This window comes from Osmia lignaria, chromosome 14 (assembly GCF_051020975.1).
Source record: "Osmia lignaria lignaria isolate PbOS001 chromosome 14, iyOsmLign1, whole genome shotgun sequence".
Classification (NCBI taxonomy): domain Eukaryota; kingdom Metazoa; phylum Arthropoda; class Insecta; order Hymenoptera; family Megachilidae; genus Osmia; species Osmia lignaria.
In genome coordinates, this window is record NC_135045.1 from 4276470 (window position 1) to 4296118 (window position 19649).

At 41.0% G+C, this 19649-nt stretch overlaps 5 protein-coding genes across 14 annotated transcripts in view; 3 read left to right on the top strand and 2 right to left on the bottom strand.

Moving 5' to 3' along the window:
* The window catches only part of Wdr62 (WD repeat domain 62), a 53243-nt gene extending 49474 nt beyond the window's left edge, over window positions 1–3769 (bottom strand). For 2 of the 8 annotated variants that reach the window (XM_076692246.1, XM_076692248.1), the window contains exon 1: window positions 3568–3768. The gene's annotated coding sequence lies outside the window, so the exon portion shown is untranslated. Of the gene's footprint in view, window positions 1–3567 lie in introns of all 8 variants that reach the window. The other 6 variants (XM_076692249.1, XM_034331214.2, XM_034331211.2 and 3 more) reach the window with 6 other exon arrangements.
* A 167-nt stretch (window positions 3770–3936) lies between these two features.
* Syt20 (synaptotagmin 20) lies at window positions 3937–8566 on the bottom strand. 2 transcript variants are annotated; one of them, XM_034331222.2, is made up of 10 exons: window positions 8391–8565; window positions 7401–7545; window positions 6722–6841; window positions 6487–6575; window positions 6258–6389; window positions 5578–5775; window positions 5032–5184; window positions 4832–4952; window positions 4598–4770; window positions 3942–4536 (listed from the first exon to the last, which is right to left on the bottom strand). In XM_034331222.2, the coding sequence occupies exons 2-10, from the start codon at window positions 7540–7542 to the stop codon at window positions 4330–4332; spliced, it is 1335 nt and encodes a 444-aa protein (XP_034187113.2). In that variant the 5' UTR covers window positions 7543–7545; window positions 8391–8565; the 3' UTR covers window positions 3942–4329. The 2 variants fall into 2 exon arrangements, with proteins under 2 accessions (XP_034187115.2, XP_034187113.2); XM_034331224.2 differs by lacking the exon at window positions 6722–6841 and having other exon boundaries at window positions 3937–4536; window positions 8391–8566.
* A 34-nt stretch (window positions 8567–8600) lies between these two features.
* snsl (snustorr snarlik) lies at window positions 8601–12433 on the top strand. Of its 2 annotated transcripts, none has more exons than XM_076692251.1 (6): window positions 8601–10432; window positions 10787–10927; window positions 11180–11260; window positions 11417–11544; window positions 11615–11773; window positions 11851–12433. In XM_076692251.1, exons 2-6 carry the CDS (start codon window positions 10870–10872, stop codon window positions 12070–12072), a joined length of 648 nt encoding a protein of 215 aa, XP_076548366.1. In that variant the 5' UTR covers window positions 8601–10432; window positions 10787–10869; the 3' UTR covers window positions 12073–12433. The 2 variants fall into 2 exon arrangements, with proteins under 2 accessions (XP_076548366.1, XP_034187116.1); XM_034331225.2 differs by having other exon boundaries at window positions 8601–10340.
* Window positions 12434–12693: 260 nt separating this feature from the next.
* gammaCOP (coat protein (coatomer) gamma) lies at window positions 12694–16213 on the top strand. Its single transcript, XM_034330826.2, has 6 exons — window positions 12694–12827; window positions 13098–14202; window positions 14278–14857; window positions 14919–15235; window positions 15310–15508; window positions 15619–16213. The coding sequence occupies exons 1-6, from the start codon at window positions 12788–12790 to the stop codon at window positions 16003–16005; spliced, it is 2628 nt and encodes an 875-aa protein (XP_034186717.1). The 5' UTR covers window positions 12694–12787; the 3' UTR covers window positions 16006–16213.
* A 156-nt stretch (window positions 16214–16369) lies between these two features.
* und (methionyl aminopeptidase und) lies at window positions 16370–18532 on the top strand. Its single transcript, XM_034330830.2, has 5 exons — window positions 16370–16580; window positions 16888–16962; window positions 17044–17777; window positions 17854–18121; window positions 18211–18532. The coding sequence occupies exons 1-5, from the start codon at window positions 16436–16438 to the stop codon at window positions 18414–18416; spliced, it is 1428 nt and encodes a 475-aa protein (XP_034186721.1). The 5' UTR covers window positions 16370–16435; the 3' UTR covers window positions 18417–18532.
* Window positions 18533–19649: the final 1117 nt, after the last annotated feature.

Consider the following 19649-nt stretch of genomic DNA (forward strand, 5'->3'; position numbering starts at 1 on the left):
CTAGTCGATCGAGGTTTTTCCTCAGTTTTTCCATTGACACCGTCGTTGACGTTCGCGCAGCTGCGCATCGCGATTCACCTATGCGATCTTATAAGGACGAACGGGGTTTCTAATTGCAGAAAAATACCGATCGACCGCCTACGAGTTCGTCTTTCGATCGGTTCGAGAGACTCGCGCGGGAAGAAAGCAGACCGTTTCTTCTGCCCTAGAATTCGATCTTCTTTGTCCTAGAATTCGCCACGTTGTGACATCTGCGACTCGGTCTCGATCGCTTCGGCAACGACAGACTATTCTTCGAATAGTTTTCACCTGACGCGATTCTGTGGATCGTTTCAACCCCTTTTGCCGCGCGTGATTTATAATACGACTACAATTTTAATACACCCTGTACTAATTTAGTTTATTTCAATGGACCGTAAACTTCGAAACAAATTCGAATAAATTGCTTCCGAGAGTCTTGTGCAAGATTCCGCAAATTCTTACGTATGAAACAGGATAAAGGATCTCCTTCGATCGAAGAAACGGTCGGGTTAACAGGCTTAAGTTAACCGCAAGACATAAAACGGTTCAATGGGGCATACAATTGAAAAAAAAAAAAAAAAAAAGAGAAGGCGAATGTTTGGTTCGATGAAATTGCTGTTACGCGGTAATACCCATAAACCGGGTTATATTTATAGATGTACAGAATGCAGAATAACTGCCTACATTGAAAACTGCATTCTAACCAACCTGCCCGGCCCGACGCCGACCCAGTTATGCATCACCGTTCTCCAATTTCTACTTCGAGACCTCCGCCTCTGTCTATCGACGAAATATTAGATTCCGAAACGTTTGGAACCGCTTCAGGCCGTATAAAACTCCCATCTCGAAATTACTAGAATCGTTTCTCGGATTAAATACACTGTCCCAGGTTCACCGAGGTGAACTCGTTCGCAGCTGCGGGTGTTTTAATTATCTTATCGGAATATCAACAACGGCGAAAGGAAAATATTTTTACTTGATTCCCTTTTTTTCAATTTTAAACGTGGACTACCTGTAACGAGCCAAATTATTTTTCTATTCGTCTACAGGCAACGTTAATTCAACTAATTGACCCCTATGTGGGCGTTTAGTGGAAATGGAAGGGGGTGAGTCTACCCGGACGTTCTTAGTTCGGGTCGCCGACCGCTAGGTGGCGGCGGGATTGGTCTCCATTCTCGCTAGCGGTCCCCCGGCACGAGTTCCAAAAAGCAGAGTTACAGACGATCCCAGAAAGAAACATACACCTCTCAAGGTGAAAATTACACAGGTGTAGAGAGAATCAATTTATCTTCAAGGTTTAATGGTTCAACCGCCTAATGAGTCACGTGCGTTACAATGGCAACGCTTTTCGTGCTTTCTTTAAGTAACCCAAATAAGCATTATTTTTTCCATGCCAGCGTTACACCGAAATAGTAACGGTGACGGTGCTGATCCGCGGACGACGATCGCGCCAATCATTGTTCGATGGTATTTAGGAGACCGCCTATTTACAGAGCACTATTTTTATTTAAATCACTTTCGGGACGATTGCGAACCTATCTCGGTTCACAGTTGAAGAACCTTCGAATAAAAATTGCAATTTATTATATAAATGAAATTCCATAGAAAACTTTTCGTAGGTTTCTCAGTATCCAAGCAAAATAAGGTAAGGCGAAGATAGGAAAGCGAAACTGAAAACCCAAATACGAGGAGAAAGGGTTGCAACCGCGTGGACATTCCGGGACCATTTTCCCATGCACGTGCACCTACCACCACGCGCCCAACGTCTTCGTGATTGCGCAAAAATCATTTACATGACAATGAGCTACGGCCCTGAGCCTGGATACTTCAACTCGTCGCTTCAAAGAATTTTAGACGCGTGGAAAAATGTTATGTATCGATCAATGAAAAAATCCAAAGAAATTTTTTAAGTAAAAAAACTAACGACACAACGAGACCTAATTTTAATTAATTAGACCCCAACCCCTTTTAAAGGAAAAAATAGGAAATTTCAAAATATATCAAAGAACGTCACTCAAAACATTCTGCGAACGTAGAAACGTTTGGTTATCAACAATAAACGAGCGACGGGATTGAATTACCTGACCGACAGTCGTTTCTCGGCTACCTATACAATACTGTTGTTAAATCGAATCGCGGACGACTGGTACCAGACGCAGAACGCTTCGCAGACACGCGAAAGCTTCCCTTTGACATTTTTATCGAAACTGAAAAATCTAATTCATTCACCGAGTTTGTTTGCACGCTTCAAAATGAATCAACCTTTCGGCTCTCAATTTTTTTATCAATCGAGTGCTTTCGATTATTTACCGTTCGAAGCGTGATCTAAAGCTTCAATTTACGAAATTGCACTTGCGATTTTAATTAAAACTGTTAAATGCAGTATACTTCGAGTTACAGATTCTGCTTAAAAAATACTGGCGTACTTCTTTGAAATTTATTTTATTAATATAGAGCGATATTTCAAGCGCGGTACGCTATCCGTGGACCCCCCTCCCGTGTAATCGAATGGCAGAAACGCATCTGCGACACCATATGCACGAACCGTTGCGGCTTGACCGATACACAACTAACCGACGAACCAGTCCGAGCCTCGATACCGACGCGTGTTAATTGATCAGACAGTACACGATAACGGTATCCGATTATGTCGTAATTTTCGTTTGGTACTGTGATCGTTACTGACAGCGATCTCATTAGATGCTCGATCGAGATTACCGCGAAAGCGTACACACGATATAGTACCCACCAGACATAAGTATTAACACACATGTACGCGCACACTTTTTCTTACGAGTGGACGGAGAGAATCCACGCAACGCGACGATATGGCGGGAAGTGGTTAGCGAGGAACGCTTTCAAAGGGATTTACACGTAGACAAAGGTTAAGGCCAAGGTCCACTAAAATCGCTTTATTCAGGCTGAAAGACGCGGAGGATGGCGGCTTGGCCAACGGACGAGCAGGTCGAAAGCTCGGTTCCATTGAAAATCGACCGGTAGGCAGGTAGTCGACGTCTTTTGTTTTTGCGTCCCTGACAGCGTAGCACGTGAATGGACAACAGCGAATATCGAATTTCGAAGGAAGCGAAAAAATTCATAGCGAAATATTTGCACACGAATGTTGTATTATATATGTGGAAGGCGTCGCGTCCGCTTCGATCGCGAAATATTTAAATTTCCGGATAACTACTGGCCCCTCGTTAGCACGGCCGTTAGTTCTCAAACATCACGTAGCATGGATCTGAGCGACGCTATTGGACGATATTCAAAAACGGTTGACATTACCGCGAGAAGCGGCCCCTTATCCTTTCAAACATTTATCAGAAGCGATTTACTCAGCCGGCTGATCGTACGAGATATCTGCGATAACGCGTCACGTTCGATGCAGACACGCGTACACAATAGAATTTGAGAAAAATAGAAGCATGAAACGGACGTTCTACGTGGAAGGACCTCGAGCGCCTTTGGAGGTTACATTTCCAGCGTAACGCTCGCTGACTCGCGAGAAACCGTACAGGATGTTGATGGAATTAATCGGTTACTCACCATTCGATGAATGTTCGCGTCCTTGCACTCGTCCCTGCTATACACTTCCCTCCGGTAATGCAACTAAACTCACCGCGAAAGAAAAAACGGACAACCGAATAAACTGAACACGACGAGAACGGATACAACACACGCACAAGTCACAAAACAGACTGAGGCTCGCTGGCCGGGCACCTCGGCTACGTTGCTACGAGACGACCGACGCGACCGCGATGCCCTCTCGCGGCGGCGCACGAACTTTCCCGAGCGCTCCTCGAACCCGCCAAATTTAAACGCGTCTTCGACCCGTTTCAGCATACGCTTACGTGAAAACAGATTTTTGTAATTATATCGTTAATTAAATATATGTTACGAATAATAGTTACGTAGAACAGCGATGGATTTAAATATATTTTTAATAGATTAGGGTTTGTACATTACTCTTTAAATAATATTCGATATATCAACGAAGTCACATAAATATTTATAAAATTTGCAATGTTCACAATCTTTGGTTACGATTGCATCGTTAAATTATGAAATAAATATAATAATATACAGAATTTGGTGTCTAGCATTATCACTCGAAGCATGTTATTTCTGAAATTATAAGAAAACATGTAACACCTTGAATATTAAATATTTTTACATTCATATCTGGGTGACAAATGAATTTTTTACACGTATCCGTTATCTTAATCATTTTAAAATAAATTGTTTCAACACTCGAAAGCTTGTCCACTAGAAAGAGATAAAATTGTAAATAAATAATTCTGAAAATCATTATTTCAACACATGCCACACAGTAACGAGCTTCCTAGGATTTTGAAGTACAGAAAACCAATGTAGCCTCTCCGTCGATCCTCTGACACCTTTTCCTAATGCAACCTTACCAATACAAACATCCTTTGTCCTGTAACTCGTCGTTACAGAATCCTCGCTGTCGCTAGGGTGATCTACATTGCTCGCAGCAATCTCAACAGGTACAGTCTGCGAAATTTAATAATTCCTTAAATAAATATTATTCCCAAAAACACCGTAACTTACGTACTTTGTTATACAACATCACAAGAAATTGTACGATATCCAATTGATTGCAAGTCACATCGAACGTCAGGGTTTCGTTGAATTCCGGCTGCAAATTCGCGCATACGAATTTCGTTTTCTTCTTTTTCATCCTCTGCCCAGTCCTTCCGTTTAGCATCAATATCCTCACATAAGGATCTGAAAATAATGCGGCTGTTGGCAACAGAAATTGTTCCGATAAATTAAACGTAACACCTACTAAATTTGCTTAAACTGGACACTGCTGTTGCAAACTTGATGTCCCGCGCCTTCATAACGTTTATTGTCAGTCTCTGGGCTGTGGGTAAGTAACTTATGCCTAATAAAATATTCCCAAATTCCTGGAAAATCAAACGGATCTTGTTACCAATGTTCTCGATAGAAATAAATGATATTTGTATCGTTGTCTTATCACGGTACCAAATTGGACGGCTTCATTCTGAAGTTGAACATGTGGATCTCCGGACTCTGCAAAACTTGCTTCACCTCCTTCATGGACACTTTAAACGAGCACAGCTCCGTGTCGTTCGCGTATCTGTCGTGGTCGTACGCAGCGAAATCAAGGATCCATTCCTGCGAGAAAGGACGATCGAATCAAGTGCGACGAGGCTTGAAAAATTTCGAATAGAAATAAAAAGATCGAGCACTCGAGTTTTACGACGATCCAAGTATGTACTTATTTATTTTCAACTCGTGGCGAAACGCACCGTCTCGGTTATGCAAAGCGAATTTGCAATGCATATTTACCACGCACTGTTATTGCGTACGATCAATTTATTCAACAAAACCCAACCGTACTGAATTCTACTAATTTTTACTCGAGTAATTTTCCTAATATAACGAGCGTAAACGAGAAGCTTTATCGCGGTTGCGCTTCGACCAACGAGTGACGTGTTTTTCAACCTTGAATTAAACAAAACGCTTTAGAACGCCTGCTGTGCATAGATAATAAAGAAACGTATCCACCTTAATCTCCTGCGATTTCACGTTCGCCACGACGAAAGTTTCTTTGAAAATTGGGTTGGCCGTGTGTCGGATCGCCCTTGTCCGGAAACTGTGCAGCTTCTGCCGTTTCCGGTGGCTCCACGATTGCTTCACGATGTTCAGGGCCACGTATGGTTCCAAGGTGCAATTGTATTGCTTCGGTGGAAGACCAGACAGAGCCTGTACAATACCAAAGAAACAGATATTTCTATAGAAGAGTAACGAGCTTCATTGTTATTTACCCAACTGCGTCTGCTTGTGACGTGACACACACTCGTCAACAACGACAACACATATAGTCAATCACGAAAGACATCGTACACCCCATAGAAAAGTATTTTATTTAAAATAAATAACAATTGGATCAAGAAATTTGAATTTTTAATTAAAATCACCTTATGGGGTGTAGGTAGATTTTCATGGATGACTGTACATATTTAATCCATCATTGTAACAGATGCGAGACCATTATTGGCTTATGTAATACAGAATTATATAATTTTTATGGAATAATCGTTGAAAATGTCTGGGTTGCGTGTAAGTCCTAGGGGCCTTTGTTCGTTGAAAGAGACTTTATTCCTTCAAGATTTATACCTCGATTTCTATTCTGCTCATGAGGTAGACACAAAAGGAGGAAAGATTGAAAGGAAATCGTTTAGTACCTCGATACCGATAACGAGCTTCCCGGTAACAGTCTCGTCACAGGGCGGCAGGTATTGCAGGCTTATTGTCAATTCCGTCGGGAATTCTCTTTGTTTCTTCTCGCCTTTCTGTTTCTCTTTTTGTACCAAATTCTGCAAATTATTAAAACAACCACGAATCGTTTTTTTAATTAAAATTTCTATTAATAGCGGGAAGATCGAATGCATCAGGGTTAATAAAAGAAGTTACCAGGGTGGACGAGGTGTCGGTGCGTCCAAGGCGAGCGCTGCTGGTACTCCAGAAGTTCCCTCCGGTCACAGATACGCTCTCGTTCGTACCTGTGAAATTTTTCAAAAAAATTTCGTGAAACGAAAGTTTTTTACCAGCTGTTTGCGATGCTGGGGATCGGGTATCGTCTAGGGTAATTTTTACATTTCTATGCGACGCAACGAGCAAACAGGTTGCGAGGATAATTGCACGTTACCATTGCTGCCATTTTCGTAGAGGCTACCCAGTCTCCATGACCTGTAGCTGACATCGTTCAACTTGACGTTTTCATTCTGTTTGCTCTTGACACGCGACGGCACGCTTTTTCCTTCCCTCTCTGCAACCAATTATCCGTACCTTTGATTATATAATTTCGTAAACAACGACTTGCGAACGAGTCGCTCGTTAACAGATCCGTCGCGTTTAACTTTTTAATCTGCGCCCGTTCAAAAGTGGGTCGCTTATTTTTAATGAAAGCGTAATTTCAACGTTGGACGAAGTTTCTGTATTCCAACGAAAGGAAGGAAGCTTAAAATTCCTGCATCGTGAATCGTTCGTATACGTGGATGGATACGTTACGCCTATTGTTCGCGGAGTTATATTTGTACACACGACGTTTTCTTCGTTTCCTTCGCGATGTTATGTAATTAGGTATGTCATCCTGCGAAACCAACTGTACATAAGTTTCCCGATAGAAACGTCATGGTAACGCCCATCTTGACCGAGCAAAAAGATCTTACAAATTTTCGACATCGAAGGCGAAAGGGTTAATCATCTCGAGCGTAGGTGCTAACCAAGGCACGCAATTAACGCGTCAGCTGGTCCGTCACTTATCGCTTCGAAGGAAGCGTTACTCTAGCAGTTTAGATAGTGACGTGTTAAAAAATATGGCTTACTTCGTTTTCTGATGCACTCGTAGCCAAAACATCCTGGTGTGACGAAACACGCGATCACGAGTAAGGCGGCGACCACGACGAACGCTCCCAATACGATGAGCACGACACGGCCCCACGGGCCAAAAATGTCATCGTACACCATTCACTGGAAACGTAACGATCGAGGTTACTGTCAGAATGATCGACGACCAAAAATGATCCTGCTCTGTTATCTTCTATCGAATCGAAAAATTAAACATTTCCATCGGGTTAACGATGTTCCTCGACTTATTTCGAGCATCGTTAAAAGATTTCGTTGACACGCGGAGAGGAAGAAAATTACACGTGTCCACTAGTGTGCCGTAACATCTGTCGCGCGGTAGTTAAAAAATAAGCCACGTTAATGCGCGAAGGAAACACTTGTGCTTTTCGCGCCCGTTTCTATCCGCTTACGGCAAAAAGCGAACGGGAGGCGCAGACAGAAGAGGAACGTTCCGAATAGAACCTGCTTCAATTCTACGTTGCCTTTTTGCTAATTATACCGAGACGTTTTTTCGATCATCGTTCGGACAAAACACCTGTTACAGGAAGCTTACGGTATACGACGGAAAAAATGGCATATGGTCGATTTCGAGTTTACGTTTTATCTCGAGTCATTGTTCGATGCGGAGAATATTTTTACTGGTGCGTGGATATAAAAGACGGAAACGATCGTTTCTGTGTCACTTGTTCTTCCTTTACGCGCGCGGACGCTTCGATTCCCTTCGCATCGCATTTCTTTACACCGATGCGATCACGATTTTCTTCGACGATTCACTCGGCGCCGATTTTCTGACCGACGATTTCTTTTCCGATTTTCTTTACACCGAAGCTTTTTCTTTGACGATTCACTCGGCGCCGATTTCTTTTCCGATTTTCTTTACACCGAAGCTTTTTCTTTGACGATTCACTCGGCGCCGATTTCTTTCGCGACGACGATCTCGATCTCAAACGTCAAAGAACGATACTCACTCGACCAAGAGAGCGTCCCATGACGATCAGGTCCGCAAGGAACCAGGCGTGATTAGCGATCGGCGGGTAAACGCGATGAGAAATCGGTGCGAAAGGACGATTGATCGGCGCGCGTCCTTCGCGATTGGAGTGCAACGAGTCGCTGCACGATCCTCGGCTCCCCGTAAACGACAAACTCACGACAAACGACTGCATAGGACGAGGAACGAACAACGAGCAACGTGCTATCTGTTTGCCCCCCCCCTACCAGCATCGACCATTCCGCTTGTTCCGCCGATAGCTGGCGGTACGCGACTTAATGCATTCTAAACGTCGATTATCCCATGCAACTGCAGGCTGCTACTCAAACAACAACAATTTACTGCGCCTTTCAACAGGCAACACCTTATTGACTGATTGCCAGAATTAATTTCAATTTTTTTTTTTATTTTTTTTTATTTTAAGATCCATGATTATCACAGGTGACGCAGACCTTTTCTTATAATGTATTTTTAGCGACGAACCGGGCACTCGGCTAGTTTTTAAATTGCTTTCAAAATATTTGATCGTGTAACAAAGCCGAAGGTTCGAGCGTGCACGTGAACGAGGAAACTGTGGGTTACAAGCGATAACACCTGCGCTATCACGCACTGTGTTCATGGGCTATCAGGAACACCGTTTAGAAACCGTCCATAAACATTACAATTGTTAAACGTATGTGTATACGTAGTTAAAATTAACAATTTCCAGCTAAACGAAACATTCCCGAGCTGTTTAATGAAATTGAATTTTAACAGCAGATAGAATAACCCATTACGTGGCTGGAATAGTTTAGCAAGTCCAAGTTCACCGCTCGCCTATTGTGTGACATAATAAAGCGTGCCGTTTTGTCTTAAAAACGACACCTTTCAAAGAAGCGACGTTTCTTATTAAAAGGAATTTTGACTCTCTAAAAGGCATGCACGATCATTAAATTACCATGAAAATGTTACGTCATTAGGTGTCCAAGATGCTATCTTTTCTCACGCACGCTAATGGCCAACAGTTCCTTTTTGTTCCACCGTGACTTTCACGGTGAAAGAATCCCTGGTATTAGCGTTGCGAGACCAAGTATACTAGGCTCAGTTTCACTATTTTTGAATGAATTCTATCGATCTCCTGACAGATTGTGCAACCATCTTGCGTAAATTTCACGAGGATATTTCAATGAGTTGAGTAACCATTTGGTTAAGAAAATATAATACGAGGAGAGGGTTGATAGAGAAAAATATGTTTCCAAGTCCCGTGGGTCGCCGACTCTCCGGATGGATCTTGGTGCCTATAGGGAAGCACAGTGCAAGGATGACTGAAGTTCCTATTACACTAATTTGTTCTCAGTCAGCTTAGAAATGACACAGGTGCAACGATCGGCTCGTTACTTGGCAGTGAAAATACCACTGATTGCCAGTGTAGTTTCACTTTTGATGCTCGATCGAGCAGACGTGTAATTTTCCTCGTTTTCCGGGACGATCTTCCAGCTGTCATAATCGTCCTACGATCGTTTCGTTCGCGTCACATTGTTACCTCTAAAAAATCATTGCTATTCGAGGTCTTCTCGAGTAACAAAATTCTATGAACTTTGTTACTTCGCCGAATGAATTTCGCGAGGTATCTCTTCATCCGGAGGAAAAATTCCAAGGAAGAGAAGACGGAAGCGGAGGTAAACCGAAACTGGCTTGTGATTAAGAATGAGGAGAAGGAGAAGTCGAAGAGGAAATGGAGAGAGAGTTCATCCCCGATCGAGTGGCGGTCATTCGGACTCGGTGACCTCGATCCCCGATCGGACACGACGTCTCCTTTCACTTGGAGAACTTCTTTCGGCAGCTCTTTCGAGGAACACGATTCCATTCTATCGCGGACTCAGTCCGCTTGGAATAGGCCGGCTTGACGCCGCGTTACCTGTCTGCTCAGCCTTTTAGATTTCACTTTCATGTAAGTACAACAAACGGTGCGCGTGTTGTGTCTCAAATTAAACAACAGATTCTCCCGTTCCTCTAAATTCCATCGAAAATTAACAGGTGTCGGTGAGTAACGGAATTAATCGAAGTGTCACATCAGGTCCGTGTTATTTTTCGTACTGGCATTCCGACCTTTTGCTTTACAAACTAAATAAAAATTAAAATTATTTTGTGTTTTATTTAAATTTAAAGTTATAAATTAATATTTTAAAATTGATATTAAAATTATAATAATAAAATTAAAAATATTAAGTACCAAATGGTTAACTATCCAAGTTGCCGTATGAAAATGAAAGTTCACAGAAGAACTATCTGTTTACCTATCTAATTTGCGCTACGCGTTGCGGTATGAAAATGAAAGTCGAAAGAAGAAACGTGTAATTCGCGCCGTGTGTTACCGCGAGACACTTTTAATCGCAGAAAACTCGCCGGATGAAAATGCAACACTTGGAAAGCTGAGGGAAGAAGAAGTAATACGTAGTCGAGATCCCTTTGACGGAAAGATGTCGAGCACGAAGGTCGTCCTATTGAACCTGTGCATCCTGCTGCTTCTCTACGATCGTGAGTACCATTTAACTCGCACAAACTTCAACCTTCGCCTAGTTTTAGTTTTGCAACGATCCTTGATCATAGTTCAATCGTAAGTCCAAGAGAAGTAATTTCCATGTAAATTCAAGCAGTTGCATAAAAAGAATTTCAAAAAAAAAATTCTCCCATTTGCATTGTTAACAGGTCTGATAAATCGTGTCAGTGCCATTGAATTTGTCCTTCTTTATCCTCATTTTTATTAAAAAAATTAATTAATCGTTTCAGACGCGACGAGCCTGATTATACCGGAAGAGCTGCCCACGATTCTCTCGCTGATCTACTCCAATATTCCTCCGATTAAGAAAGGTAACACGATTGCGTCACGCTTTTGAGAAAATCAGGAAATACCGCGTTTGGTCATTGACAAACGGTTTGTCGCGTGTTACACGAAACCACTTTCACTGACGTTTGCCAATCGGTTTCCTTTTGATCTTTCTTTTATCCTCGGTTTCGTTGCGGCAGGTACCGATTCGAGGGTCGGCGTGGGCTTCCGGTTGGGAGAGCACGCGGATTTTCAGGTGCTCGTGGAGCTGGGACCGCAAACGGAAACCGATCCGATTGGCAATGCCGAGTCGAAGAGACGCAGAGATGCAAGTATCTTCTTCTTTTCAAACGATACGAAAGACGCATGAATTTTTTAATTCCAATTACTGTAAACAGGCGATGTTGACTGCTGCGATGAAAGGAGAACTTGGACCTCTGGCCCAGGCAGTTGCGAAGTACCAAATGGAACGGAAGTTGCAGAGAGAATTGGAGAGAATAAAGAAGATGGAAGAGAGTTTGAAAGAAGCGACTACTGTGGAAAACAAAGAGAAAAAGGTTAATTTTCAGTTTTAATTTATTCTTCTCCGCTGTGTATGATAAGGTTTCTTAACGATGTCTCTTCTTTTTCTCAGAGCGCAGCCAGCGAGTGGCTGGCAAAGTGGAGCAAGGACATGATTAAATCGTCCGAGGATCAAGCATCCCTGGAAGATATCGAAGAAAACTTATCGATACCTTCGAAAAACCAGCAGGCCGTACAGAAAATAGGACGAGCTCCTGAACCGAACCGCAAGAAAGGCACCATCTCAGATTTGACGAAATTGTACAAAGTACAAAGTGAAGACAAAACTGAATGACTTAATATTTTGTGGTTCAAATAGCTAGTGTTTAAAACTAGAAATAAGAAAGTTACCATCTACAGATATTTAAATATACTGTAGATATGTTTATAGCTATTTATAGATCTGTATGGTGAAAGTGATAAGACACTGAAGAAACCTAAATTGATTAACACTGCCACTATGCCAAAGTATTTTACATGTAATTGCAGGGAAAGCGTGTCAAACCAGTGAAAGCTGTCATTTTTCATACAATGAAAAACATGAACGAAGAAAAACATTTACAGTATAGAAATTGTAATAAAGTGTCAGAAATTGATGATAAAAATATTTCATCTCGAAACCCTCTGTCAAATTTGTAATGTAACTCTTGTACTAATAAAACTCTTGAATTAAAACTCAACCATTATGAATCAAATTCTTATACCTTCTTGATTTGTAAAAAAATATCGTGTATAATTCTACTTATTTGTTTTTTAATTTTATACAAATGCGCGGTTCGAGAAAAGAATTGCCAGCGTCACCTAACGAAAAATCTGAGAATTGATAAGAGATATTTTATCAATAGTAGATAATGTCCATCTCTAAAAATTCGATGATGTATTCAATGGACGCGTGTAGCTTCAGCTTTTTGCCACTGTAACACGGCGGAGTCTGCTGTAATGGTTCCCATGCGAAAGAGCTGAGCTGACGTGTCCCTTATTTTCCAGTTTCCCGGCAGTGGTTTTACAAAATGAATGCTTTTAAACGCGACAAAAAAGAGGAAGAAGATGGTAATCACAAATAAACATTGATCCGTTCTCATAAGTTTGAGTTTGCTAGCGCGTATAAGGGAATCGAGTGTATCCTTATGACAGTTCCTTGTAAACAGGTTTATTCGATTACTCGTCGTGGAAGATACTTTTTCTTCAATGAATTCTTTTATTTCACGTAGCTTGGTATCCGTTCTTTGCAACTATGAATTTAGACACACCGCTAGAACAAGTAATCTGCCGATAATAAACAGTATTTTACGATTGCTCATACGGTTCTTGTGTCACCAGGTGGGGGAAACCCATTCCAAAATCTGGAGAAGACAACAGTCCTTCAGGAAGCCCGTACATTCAATGATACCCCGGTTAATCCAAGGAAATGTGCGCACATTCTCACAAAAATATTGTACCTACTCAATCAAGGAGAACAGTTGAGTACAATGGAAGCCACCGAAGCATTCTTTGCTATGACAAAATTATTTCAATCCAGGGATGTTGTTTTAAGACGGTTGGTGTATTTAGGCATCAAAGAACTAAGTTCTTTGGCAGAAGATGTAATTATAGTTACATCTAGCCTGACAAAAGATATGACTGGGAAAGAAGATTTATACAGAGCTGCCGCGATAAGAGCACTGTGTACCATCACTGATGGTGGAATGCTGGCAGCTATCGAACGATATATGAAACAAGCAATAGTTGATCGTTCTCCTGCTGTTTCCAGTGCAGCTTTAGTTTCTTCCTTGCATCTAACCAATGTATCTGGAGATGTTGCACGCAGATGGGCAAATGAAGCCCAAGAAGCATTGAATTCCAATAATGTCATGGTTCAGTATCATGCCCTTGGTGTTTTATACCAAGCGCGTAAAGCAGACAAACATGCTGTGATTAAACTGTTTGCAAAGCTCATGAGAACAAGCCCAAAAAGCCCTTATGCAGGGTGTATGTTAATCAGAATCGCATGTAAATTATTAGACGAAGTTGATGAACGATACGAGTTACTAAAATTCATTGAATGCTGTTTACGCCATAAATCGGAAATGGTAGTGTACGAAGCTGCACACGCTTTGGTCAATCTCGGAGGATGCGGTTCAAGGGATATCAGTTCCGCCATTAGCGTCCTTCAGTTATTCTGTGGGTCTCCAAAGCCAGCTTTAAGGTTTGCTGCTGTTAGAACCTTGAACAAAGTTGCCATGACCCATCCAGCAGAGGTTACTGCTTGCAATCTAGATTTAGAAAACTTAATTACCGATTCGAATAGATCAATTGCTACATTAGCAATTACTACTCTTTTGAAAACCGGAGCAGAAAGTTCCGTCGATCGTTTGATGAAACAAATCGCTACTTTCGTATCCGAAATTTCGGATGAATTTAAGGTCGTAGTTGTACAAGCCATAAGGTAAAATCATAATACTTGGGTATCACTTGATATGTACACGAAAGATCTTTTATAATCTTCTTTATCTGTTTATAGGGCTCTGTGTCAAAAGTTCCCTCGCAAACACGCCGTTTTAATGAACTTCCTTTCTGCCATGTTAAGAGACGAGGGAGGACTCGAGTATAAAGCAGCAATCGCAGATACGATAATCGCCGTTATGGAAGGGAATGCCGAAGCCAAAGAAGCTGGCTTGGCTCATCTTTGTGAATTTATCGAAGACTGTGAACATATCTCTCTCGCAGTTCGCATTCTACATTTACTTGGCCAGGAGGGACCAACTTCGAAACAGCCATCCAGATATATTCGTTTCATTTATAACCGTGTTATTTTAGAGAGCGCCAGCGTACGTGCGGCAGCAGTTACCGCTTTGGCACGTTTTGCTGCGGCATGCCCACCGTTGCTTCCAAACGTGCTGGTTCTTTTATCACGTTGTCAATTAGATTCCGACGATGAAGTTCGCGATCGTGCCGCTTATTATTGCACGATTCTTCAACAACAAAACGATCTTATTGTTTTGCCTCTGGTACAACCACCTCTTCTATCTGTGCCCAGCTTAGAAAGGGCTCTACGAAATTATATGCGAACGCCAATGGACGAGCCATTTGACATCTCACAGGTAATTAAATTAACCCTATCTTTCCATAATTCAAATTCTAATTGAAATTCAAATTTTATAGATACCACCAGCTCAAACGGCAGAAGAACCGGCACAAGTGGAGGTACACGCAACCGTGAAACAACAGCCTCGTTTAACGCGAGAAGAAAGTTTCATGGAGAAATTATCGCAGATACCACACTTGTCGATGATCATTCGCGATTCTTCGCTACTGAAATCCTCGCCCGTCTTCGAATTAACAGAGTCAGAAACAGAGTATAACGTTAAATGCGTTAAACATACATTCACGGATCTTCTCGTGCTGCAATTCGATTGCATGAACACCCTTTCCGATCAGTTACTCGAGGACGTGAGAGTAGCAGTTGAACCACCCGAAGGGTAATTACATTCTAATATATTTTGTTGAAAGTATTGTGTCTTCCAAAAAGCAGTGTTTTTCTTTGTACTTTTAGCTATAGAATTGTGTGCGAAGTTCCATGCCCGCGTCTACCGTACAATGAACCAGGCACAACTTATACAGTATTAAAATATCCAGAAGATGTTCATGCTAGCGTTGCTACTATTCCAACAACCTTACGGTTTATGGCTCGCGATTGCGATCCTGCAACAGGTGTTCCAGATGCCGAGCAAGGATATAACGATGAATATATGGTGCATTTCTTCCCCATAATACAATTAACGATGCTTTCTTTATTAAATCATTACCGCCATCGCAACAAAACAAGAACAACTTATTTACTTTTGTATGATATATTTTTTAGCTGGAAGATTTGGAGGTGACTTTGGCTGATCAAGTTCGAGGAATGGGAAATGGTGGACTAGATTTCGGTGCCGCCTGGGAAGCAGCAGCCGCAAAAGGATTCACCAAATTGGAGGAAACATTTGCCCTAGGACCATCAGTGACTAGTTTGAAAGGCGCGATTCAAAGTCTCACAGGATTCTTAGGATTGGAGCCTGTAGATCGAACTAACCGAGTACAGTCAGGAGCTGTCTCGCATAATTTGTTACTAAGCGGCATTTTCAGAGGAGGGAAAGAAGTTTTTGCTCGAGCAAGATTAGCGTTGTCCGACAGTCAAGTAACGATGCAACTTTCTGTATTATGTCAAGACCCAGACGTTGCCGAATTAATCGTTTCTTCAGTAGGATAAATTGTTATCATTATGTCAACTACACGCGTATCGTACGTCAGACGGATGATTACTTGTATGAAAATCGATAATCTATCCGAAGATCTTTTTATTTTTAGTACCGTAAGAATAATGTTACAAAAAGATCATTGTGAAACGGGGCTTTTGTAAAATCCCTATTTCTATGTAATACTTTGTACATATAATTACAAAATAATTCTTTAAATAAGATGTGTTTATTTTATTTCACCGGACCAAGAAATAACTGTTTAGCAAACTTGTATTTTGAAAAGACCGTCATAAATTAAAATTTTTTAAATTCGATCCTAGCGTAATCTATACAAAAACGGCTCAAACTACTCAACGACGAATACGACAAAGGTTATTTCTGTTTTATCAATTGGACGTTTCACGACTTCACAAGGTAGGATTGTTTGGCTTCCCTCTAAAAATGGCTGCCGTATTGGACGAAGTCGGCAAATCCGCGGAAAAATTAGTAAACGAAGAAAAGAATGAAATTGTTGATGAAGAGGATGAAGCTGGTGCAGTAGAAGCATCCAAGAAGAAGAAGAAGAAGAAAAAGAAGAAGAAAGCTGGTATGTTATTCAATACCTATAATTGGGTGTACCGTTTGCTCAGGTTCTCGGATTATCATGTGCTCCGTATTTTCAGTCTCTCATTCTAAAAGATAATGTTTATTATTTTCAGTCAAGAATAATATCTGTACTTTCATAATTTTGCCTTTCTCTGTTCCGATTCTTATTGCTTAATTGCGTCGTTAAAGGTAGAAACTCGTAATAAATGAAATAAATTATCATCAAACATGTCTACTAGCGCCGCAGTGTGGAAATCACTTTGCACCTGTTTTCACTGATTTCTTGTTCATGATAAAATTTCTTATAGGAGCTGGTGAAGCTAGCGCAGATGTTCCAGAAGGAGAAGAAGACAAAGCAAAAGAGGATAATACTGTGGGAGAGGGTAACTTGATTCAAAAAAAGAATATTGAAAATAAGAAGGTTATTCATGAGCATGTAATATATGATTAACATCATTTTATAGATGGTGGTGCAGAACCAGCAGAAAATGATGCAGACACTGAGGATGCGAAAAAGAAGAAGAAAAAACGTAAACCCCGCGGAAAAGGTGGTGCTAAACAACAAACGGATCCTCCAACTATTCCTGTGGCAGAATTATTCCCCGATGGAAACTTTCCAGTAGGGCAGATAATGGATCATCCTTCTGCAGCAGGAGTAGATGACAGAACAGCAAAGGAACGTTTTTCAAGCGAGGAGGCGCGTGCTTTTGATAGAATGCACAATGATATTTATAACGAGGCAAGACAAGCAGCCGAAGCTCATAGACAAACCAGGAAACATATTATGAAATGGGTAAGACCAGGGATGACGATGATAGAGATTTGCAATGAATTGGAAAACACAGCTAGAAAACTGATAGGAGAGGATGGATTTAAAGCTGGATTAGCCTTTCCAACTGGCTGTTCCCGAAACCATTGCGCTGCTCATTATACACCAAACGCTGGGGATCCGACCGTCTTGGAATACGACGATGTCACCAAAATAGATTTTGGTACACATATAAACGGTCGTATTATCGACTGCGCATTTACTTTGGCATTTAATCCAAAATATGATAAGCTTATCGAAGCGGTTCGTGACGCCACGAACACTGGAATTAAAGCAGCTGGTATAGACGTTCAACTTTGCGACGTTGGCGCTGCGATTCAAGAAGTTATGGAATCGTACGAAGTTGAACTGGATGGTAAAACTTATCAGGTATATTTTTAATACTTGTATGCCTTATTTCGTTATTCGAAGATAACACTACCAAGTTCATATTTTTATTTTTCAGGTGAAATCCATTAGAAATCTGAACGGTCATTCGATCGCTCCGTACCGTATTCATGCTGGAAAAACTGTACCGATAGTTAAGGGTGGAGAAGCTACAAGAATGGAGGAAAATGAGTTTTACGCGATCGAGACTTTCGGATCCACCGGAAGGGGAATCGTACACGACGATCTGGACTGTTCCCATTACATGAAAAGTTTTGACGCCGGTTTCGTCCCGTTAAGATTGCAGAGCAGTAAATCACTGCTCAACGTTATCAACAAGCATTTTGGTAAATGTTTATTTAACAAAATCTTTCTGCTTTTGAAATTTGCATGTTTCGAAGAAGAAATAATAAATCAATATGTTTTCTCGCTTCAGGTACTTTGGCCTTCTGTAAACGATGGTTAGATCGCGTCGGTTGTACAAAGTATCAGATGGCTTTGAAGGACTTGTGCGACAAGGGTGCGGTCGAGGCTTATCCGCCTTTGGTCGACGTGAAGGGATGTTACACTGCTCAGTTCGAGCACACCCTTGTTCTACGTCCGACGTGTAAAGAAGTCATTTCCCGTGGAGACGATTACTAAAATGTCTATTATTTTTAATCCATGTTACATATACTCTCACCAATACTCTCTGTCTGGGAATGTACAAGTTGGTTTGTGTAAAATCACATTAACGATAAATGTTACTGATTGATAACGCGATATTTAATTGCATCACCTAACAATACTTTATTCATTATTTTTCCTTGATCAGCACAAATATCGTAACATCCTGAATTATATCCTGAGTTGGTGAAAATAAATGAAAAAGAGGAGAGAAATATTTTCGATGTCGAATAAAATATATTTGATACTTTAATTGTACCAATGACAGTCCAAAATATTACGGTTGGTTTCCACTGGTCAGAATCGAATGCACTTAAGGGTAGTAGTGCCAGAATTCCAAGTTACAAATAGTATCTCAACTTGCTAATCAGTTATCTCACTGTTTCATATAATTGTACGTTACGATTAATCTTCGAATATCGTGATTACATTTGTTACCTTAAGGAAGCAATAGAATTTAGTGTATCTCGTTAACCCTTTCGCTGTGAAAGTTTCTCTTAAGAACATCTATAGATTAAACACCACAGCGAGAAGGTTAATGCATCACCATTGACAAGAACATCGCTTAAATTGGAATTAACAATCATGTTCCTACAAGTATATCGATTGAAACAGTACGATATAACAACTCATGTTTTATTTTCTCCTGAATTATTGAACACTGGAATATAATAAATGCTGCTACATCAACCTATCGAACTCGTCTCTCTGTTCAGTCGCTAGTCGTTACCGAGTTTAATGGTCCCAGGGTACCCGATTCTACCGATTCAATCTATTGTGACAAAATGATCTGTACTTGGTATTATTTAGGTCTAGTCTTTGTATACAAATTCAGGCACGATGATAACCATGGAGGACACTTATAAGTTTTATATATATCTTATTTTTCTCGGAATCTCATTCATTTCCATCCTATTTCTGGGTTAATTATTAATTAAATACCGGTATTCGTTTCTACCGTGAAACAGTTCTATTACGTAACAAGATGTTGAAAGGAGTCGATGATTAGATAAGCTAGGTTTTCATCGAAGGCGTTTCACGAAGGCCTGTCTGTCACGAGCCTCGACAGTTCATTCTTTGTTGAATAAACGAAGTATAACGAGGACGCGGTGTACCGTAATATCGTATCAAATATTGTACACTCGCGTAGGCACGATAGATGTTGGTCGAAGAATATCTATGGCCTTAATAAAACCTTTTGTCACAGAC

What these genes read in the sequence shown, in the direction of transcription:
- Syt20 (XM_034331222.2), bottom strand. Translation starts at nt 7,542, where the DNA reads ATGGTGTACGATGACATTTTTGGCCCGTGGGGCCGTGTCGTGCTCATC. An exon ending in AGCTCGTTATCGGTATCGAG is followed by an intron (nt 5,776 to 6,257) that starts GTACTAAACGAT and finishes GGTATTGTACAG; the next exon opens with GCTCTGTCTGGTCTTCCACC. An exon ending in TGAAATCGCAGGAGATTAAG is followed by an intron (nt 5,185 to 5,577) that starts GTGGATACGTTT and finishes CCTTTCTCGCAG; the next exon opens with GAATGGATCCTTGATTTCGC.
- snsl (XM_076692251.1), top strand. Translation starts at nt 10,870, where the DNA reads ATGTCGAGCACGAAGGTCGTCCTATTGAACCTGTGCATCCTGCTGCTT. An exon ending in TATTCCTCCGATTAAGAAAG is followed by an intron (nt 11,261 to 11,416) that starts GTAACACGATTG and finishes TCGTTGCGGCAG; the next exon opens with GTACCGATTCGAGGGTCGGC. An exon ending in TGGAAAACAAAGAGAAAAAG is followed by an intron (nt 11,774 to 11,850) that starts GTTAATTTTCAG and finishes TCTTTTTCTCAG; the next exon opens with AGCGCAGCCAGCGAGTGGCT.
- gammaCOP (XM_034330826.2), top strand. Translation starts at nt 12,788, where the DNA reads ATGAATGCTTTTAAACGCGACAAAAAAGAGGAAGAAGATG. An exon ending in GCAGTTGAACCACCCGAAGG is followed by an intron (nt 15,236 to 15,309) that starts GTAATTACATTC and finishes TTGTACTTTTAG; the next exon opens with CTATAGAATTGTGTGCGAAG. An exon ending in GATATAACGATGAATATATG is followed by an intron (nt 15,509 to 15,618) that starts GTGCATTTCTTC and finishes TATATTTTTTAG; the next exon opens with CTGGAAGATTTGGAGGTGAC.
- und (XM_034330830.2), top strand. Translation starts at nt 16,436, where the DNA reads ATGGCTGCCGTATTGGACGAAGTCGGCAAATCCGCGGAAAAATTAGTA. An exon ending in GGATAATACTGTGGGAGAGG is followed by an intron (nt 16,963 to 17,043) that starts GTAACTTGATTC and finishes ATCATTTTATAG; the next exon opens with ATGGTGGTGCAGAACCAGCA. An exon ending in TGGATGGTAAAACTTATCAG is followed by an intron (nt 17,778 to 17,853) that starts GTATATTTTTAA and finishes TTTATTTTTCAG; the next exon opens with GTGAAATCCATTAGAAATCT.